The 7,010-nt window shown below is 38.0% G+C and overlaps 1 protein-coding gene across 1 annotated transcript in view; it reads right to left on the bottom strand.

Moving 5' to 3' along the window:
- LOC118015418 (regucalcin-like) overlaps positions 1–3,318 on the bottom strand; it is a 72,024-nt gene extending 68,706 nt beyond the window's left edge. Inside the window, 2 exon segments of the mRNA XM_035012268.1 lie at positions 2,758–3,159; positions 3,162–3,318. Coding sequence (XP_034868159.1) covers positions 2,758–3,159; positions 3,162–3,318 — 559 coding nt within the window.
- Between the last annotated feature and the right edge of the window lie 3,692 nt (positions 3,319–7,010).

The raw sequence follows: 7,010 nt of genomic DNA, 5'->3' as shown, positions 1-7,010 counted from the left end.
AGGAAGGAAGGAAGGAAGGAAGGAAGGAAGGAAGGAAGGAAGGAAGGCAGACAGCAATCTGAGATTTGATTGCAAACAATATCCACTGTCTTTTAATGTCCTATGTTTCCTGTTGCATTTTTTGTCCCAGGGCAGGAGGACCAGATGTGCAGTGATTCACAAGCAATGGGAGGTGACAGTTCCTCCTTGTCTGGAAATACTAAACACATTTCAAAGACACATTTTCAATTGTGCCAAACCCATCTGAAACCACCCTTTTAAAAAATGACATCTTTTCTTCTTACTAAAAATTTTTTCCCCTTAGACTCAATGTACCTCAAACTGAGCTCTCTGGGTATTTGAAACTGGAAGTATTTTTTAAAAGCAATTCTGCAATTAATGAAAGAAAAGAATGATTTCAAATCTGGAAAAGTCAACCCAAATTACTCCAATATTTTATATCCCTTTAAGTTCTTAGTTTTCTCTACTGTGTCTCTCCACATATATTTCAGGATGCTTTTTCAGATGAGCACTAAGTACCCTTTTTAAAAAATTACTTTCATTTTTCCGATTATACACTCCATGGAGAACATTAAAGAAATACTTTACTACCTCTATTGTTTAGACCATGGTCATCTCTTGCTTGGATTATTACAAAAGAATCCCAAATGGGCTTTCTGTATTCAATTTTATCTTTCTTCAACTCATTTTTAATACTGAACTAAAATTACAGAATGGCTATAAAGAAATACTCAAATAAAAATGATTCATTTTCCCATTAGCTAGAAATAACTTCGTTCTTAGATATTTTCTTCACAGGTTTTAATATAGCTGAAGTCATAAAGCTCTTACATAATTTTCACCCTTATTGTTTTACCCTTATGGTAATTTATATACCATAAAAATATTTTCAAAAGCATTACTTTTATTACTAACTTATGTTGGATTTTTAGGTAGTTTTAATTTTTTTCAGGATTATAAAGTTTATAATCATGTATTTCTCTACATTTCCAGGGCACAGTGTCACAGATAAGAAATTACTATATCGGGGCACCTGGATGGCTCAGTTGGTTAAGCGACTGCCTTCGGCTCAGGTCATGATCCTGGAGTCCCGGGATCGAGTCCCACATCGGGCTCCCTGCTCAGCAGGGAGTCTGCTTCTCCCTCTGACCCTCCCCTCTCTCATTCTCTCTCTGTCTCTCAAATAAATAAATAAATAAAATCTTAAAAAAAAAAGAAATTACTGTATCAAAGAATATATAGTATATATATTTTGAGGTGTTTGATTCCTCTTTTGAAATAACCTTTTAAAAGATGGTAGAATTTACTTTCTCATGTGCAATATTTAAGGAGAATCGCTCTCACTACAATTTTAAGGGCATGGGCATTATTTGTTTTACCTTTCAAATCTGATGAACAAAATGGAATATCCTGATTACTCTACTTGGTAGTTTTGATGACCAGAATTGTTGAAATTTTATATTCATATTTCTCAATATCCACCAACTTGCATATGCACAAGGGTGTGCCCCTTATATGGTAATTTTATTTATCTTTCTGGGTCTGTCCCTAGGGTTTATATTTCTATGAATGTAATCACGATGTCTGATTTGGTTGAGAACTCCACCCTGGGTTTGAACTTAGGCTCAGATGTTCTAGAAAAATGCTTCACCAAGAATCAGATTTCCCAACACCACTCAATGGATCCAGATCTATTTAGGCTTCTCTGATCTCAGATAAGAGTAGCATTAATTCTGAATGTGCTCTAAAAAGCTATCCTTGTGTTATATAAAACCATTGAAAGGGGCAGCCTGAGTTTAAGTAATTATTCCCCAAGGAGGTGGCAGCCAATGCCGAGTGAGAGGATGAGATCACTCTTATTTACTATCTGCCCTTTTGGATCAGCTCACTCTGTTCCTTTAAGGGGCAATAGAATAATGAACTGGAGCATCCTGAAAGACTTCATTTTATAACCATATGTCCTTGTGTTTATTACTAAGTATGAGATCAGAAGGCCATATGGACTGACTTGGGGATGGTATTTTAAGGAATTATTAAAATGATTCATAGTAAGTGCAATGGATAAACACAGAGAGATGAAAACTGGGGTCATTAATAATCTGACAGTGTTTTAGAGGTACAGTTGACAGTACACATTGAAGAAGCAAAAAGTGTCTTAAAATCCCAAGAGACATGGTATCAGCAAATAAACAAATGACAATGACAAAAGATCCATGGCTTTCAACAGATTCCCCCAAAGAACACAGTTGTCCTAATTCAATACCATTAGACTAGAAAGAATAATTATTAGCATGGCCACCTCAACCCAGTGCTGGCCTAACAACTCTACCCTACATTTGTAACACCTCATAAGCCAGCGTTGACAATGTCTAACCCTTTTCCAGCTGCAGGAACCCTGCTGGACGCTCCCCCCCAGAAAAGATTCTCACATTCCACCCACCCCCAACACGGGAGCAAGAGATTAAAACACAACAGCCACTCTTTTCAACAACACTTTGGAGCTGTATTCTGGACTGTTCTCTGACCTCCATCCTGACCCACCAAACCATTCTCAATGGTAAATTGATAGTAAATGGTAAATATTTATTTATTTATTTATTATTGTTATTATTATTTTTTTTTTATCACATCAGCCGGTTCTTTATTTGACAAGTAAGGGCCTTTTCATTCGAGTCAAGGAAGAGGCAGCTTCCTAGTTACACACATATGAAAAAAAAATCCCAGCAGTATTAAGAAGAATAATGAAAAAGTACTTACAGATCTTTCCTGTCTGCAGGTCATAGTCAAAGGCATCCACGGAGTAGGACAGGCTGTCAATGTAATAGAAGATTTTGTGGTCCAGGGACCAATCCAAACCACTGGAGATGTCCACCTGGTCAAAATACTTTTCCACGTGGTGGTCAGGAAAGAGGGAGTACAAGGACCCCTGGTGCCGCTCCAGAACCGCGGGGGCCGTCTCCTCGGCCACGGTGCCAGCAAAGCATCTCCCAGCGGGATCCACCCTCCCAGCATTGAACCGATTGCTTTTCTTGTCTTTATCTACTGTGGCCAGGGCTACTGCTGACTGATCTTCCCAGTTCAAAGAACAGAACTTTGATCCAATGGTGGCAACATAGCCTCCTCCCTGGCGAAGGGCCACAGAGCTGACGGCGGCATCCATGTCACTTGCTGCACGCGCTTGCTGAGCGAATCCCACCGGCAAACCTCTTTTGCAGGAATGTCTACAAAGAGCAGCGAGTTGGACGCCTCCTCCCACACCGGAGACTCCCCACGCCAGCAGTTCTCTCGCAAAACACACTCGATCTCAATGGAAGACATTGTCAACGGGGAGCTCTCTTGGTGTCGGTGACCCTCGGAGAGCTGGCTTCATCGTTTATTTTTATCACGTAATACCTTCTATTAATTAGTATATATAATGCACTAAGCAATATGATAAGCATTTTTCAAAAAGCATAAATATATCCTTATAACCCATAAAGTAGATTCTAACAATTATTATTACTAGCTATCATTTATTGCATGACTACTTTTTCCAGACACTGAGTTGAATGTTATAATAATACTTATAATTTTCTCAATAACTCTACATGATAGATATTAAAGTCATTTCATAAATAATGAAATTGAGATTCAAAGAGGTTAATTAAATTATATGTGAAGCACTTACTACACTGGTTGATGCCTAGAAAATGCCCAATAATAGCAACTACTTTATTAACATTATATATCTTATTATTGATATTAATTTTGATGTCTTAGGACATGTTTCCTTCCCTTGTAAGGTATATCATATACAAAAAAAATGTTTGTATCTGTGTGCTCATCTTATTAATAATGCTAATATTATTAATGTTAATAATATATTTTTAAAATTTTATTATGTTATGTTAATCACCATACATTACATCATTAGTTCTTGATGTAGTGTTCCATGATTAATTGTTTGCATATAACACCCAGTGTGCCATGCAGAACAAGCCCTCTTTAATACCCATCACCAGGCCAACCCATCCCCCCTCCCTCCTCCCCTCTAGAACCCTCAGTTTGTTTCTCAGAGTCCGTAGTCTCTCATGGTTCCTCTCCCCCTCCGATTTCCCCCCCTTCATTTTTCCCTTCCTGCTATCTTCTTTTTTTTTATAATCTTAAATAATATCTTTAATAAATGATAGTAATAATACCAATACTATTACTATGTATTTGTAATATATTACATAGTACATTAATAATATATTCTAAATTAATACTATATGGTATACTGAAAATACTACCACTGTTAATACCATTATGAACTATAATAATATTAATACTATTAATAAAACAGCTTAGCTTTATTGAGCACCTACAGTGTGCCAAACAGTGAGCTAAGGCCTTGTTACGATGTACCTTACTTTAACCTTAAAAAATTCTGTACAACAAATTCTTCTGTTACTTCTCGACTTTCAGATGAAGAAATCAAGGGTAAGAAAGATGAATTAAGTTGTCCAAAGTTGCACAACTTGTATAATGAGGACCAGAATCTGAATTTAGTCTATCTAACTTAAAAGCTCTAGTTCTTAATCACTGTGCATTTGAGAATTAAAAAGCATTTAGAAATAATTTTGTATTTAAATCCTTATTCTACATATGAATAAATGATGAAGGAAATAAATTGCCCATGATCACACAGCATTTATCGGCCTAGCTGAAACTTGGTGCTGCTAATAGTCTTATTGTTTGCTTATTATGCACAGCCACTGTGCGAACATTATCTTATTTAAAACCCCAAAATTCATGTAAGTTAGGTTCCTGTATAATCCCCTTTTTACCTTAAAAGGAAACTGAGATTCAGAGAGGTTAAGCTACTTGTCCAAGTCCAAGGCCACAAGAGAAGCTGGGGTCTGGACACCGGTAGCCAGGCTCCTGAACCTTTGCCTTTAACCACTATTAACTTCCTGGGTCAGCCATCTCTCAATGCAGCACCCTTTCCAAGTCATCATGATGGTTTCTATTTCCTCCCCAGGAGCAATATTGTGTGTGCAGGAGCCCCATCAGACCAACTTGCGAGAGCCAATTGTGAAATTTTCAGGATTTTTGTGAGCTAGTGGTCAAACATTGTCATTATTAAAGGTAAAACATAGTCCAGTTAAATAAATTATCCTAAAAATAATACCTTTATTTTGTAGTTTTGTGATCCATTTTATTTGTAATACTATTAATAATAAAATTTTAAAAGTCTAAAAATACCAAAAATATTACTACTGTTAATACTATATGCTCACTATGCTATATTGTATCACTACATTTCCAACTCCTGATTATTTTACTACATTTCACTATTCCCTAGGCTCTTGAGATTATGTGTGTCCATTCTATCTGCATGTGGGAATACTATATAATGGTATGCTACCAAACATCTTTTTTTTTTTAAAGATTTTATTTATTTATTTGACAGAGAGAGACACAGCGAGAGAGGGAACACAAGCAGGGGGAGTGGGAGAGGGAGAAGCAGGCTCCCCACGGAGCAGGGAGCCCGATGCAGGGCTCGATCCCAGGACCCTGGGATCATGACCCCAGCCGAAGGCAGACGCTTAACGACTGAGCCACCCAGGCGCCCCGGTACCAAACATCTTTTTCCAACTCTGCCTTTAGTGTAGGTGGCATGAAACTGGCCATGGTCAGACTATTTACACCACAGAAATGGGCAAATGCTTCAAATAGGTGTATTTATTTCCCCCACATAGCCGATCATTAGACATTTACCCATAGCACTGCCAAAGGTCATGAGTATTAAAAGCCACCAAAAATGTTTCCTAAGTAATTCAGGTTACATGAAGAAACCTCAAATTTATGTTACCCTCCTTCAAAAGGTATAATATGGAATTAACTGGATTCAGAGAAATTAATTAATTGTCTTGGTGGTACTAGTGATACCCTGTGAGTACAAACACTTCAAAGTGACAATTTCTAGAGAATTTTAGGGATATTCAAGCTAAGAGGCTTATACATATCTCCATGAAATAAGTCTCTCTACCACTCTATCTCATCATGTAAGTAACTTAATATGAGACGAAGGGTGGAAGGAAGATAATATTCTAAATTTATATAATATACTACATTGTGGACCATCTGATCAATGCTTAGTTTCAAGTGGCAGACCCCACCTTGAAGAGGGTCAAAATATAGTGAAAGAGGATGCTCAGCCCACAGGCCCGAGGAAAAATCCAGTCAAATGTGAGAGTTGCATTACCTAAGAGGTGCAAACCAGTCCATATGATCCCAGACCGCCTGGCTTGGTAGCGTGATGCTTGGTAATTTTGCTTCATGGGTCACTGGATCAACCTGGCTTCGGCCCGTGAGTAGATGAAAGCTACTGGCAGCAGCAGATGATTTAATGCTCTGAATGGAATGAAGCAGTCAGCCCAGCTCAGGTCTGCTCAGCCTCTGTTTCTTCCCATAGCAGTAGGCAGTCATTAGCACCCTTGTTGACGGTCTTTGCAGAAAGGCCAAGGTCATAGGACACCCGGAGACTAAAACCACATCTCACCTTGGTGGTCCCTCCAGCACAGAGCTGGAAAGGTGAGAAATCTTGTTCTGCCATTTGGTCTCGTTAGAGATCTTTAATTTCCAGTAACATGCTTTTTTCTCAAGGACCCTGGAGTCAAGAGTTCAAAGGAGCCCTAGAAGGAAACAAAAAATATTTGTAAAGTCTCTTTGCTCGGTCATTTTTCTTTCGCAACATTTCTAAGGACACAGTCTTAAGTCAAATTCTTTTGGGGACATTTTCAGTAAAGGAAAATTTTGAACAGCTGAGTTCTGTTTGAATTTGTAGGATTTATTTTGAAATCATTAAGTTGGAAAGACAATAAATTACAGTGTGGAATTTTAGAAGACCTCATAATGGTAGAAAATTACAGCTGAGCAAAGTGACCTCTCCCCACTATTTTAAATATTTAGATCTCTGGAGAAAAGACCAGGTGGTGTCACAGAATCAGAGACTGGAAATTGCAGAGGACAACAGTGCAAGGGGCTAG

Source organism: Mirounga leonina, unplaced genomic scaffold (genome assembly GCF_011800145.1).
Source record: "Mirounga leonina isolate KUSES-001 unplaced genomic scaffold, KU_Mleo_1.0 Mir_165, whole genome shotgun sequence".
NCBI lineage: Eukaryota > Metazoa > Chordata > Mammalia > Carnivora > Phocidae > Mirounga > Mirounga leonina.
This window is presented reverse-complemented; position numbering and strand designations above follow the sequence as displayed.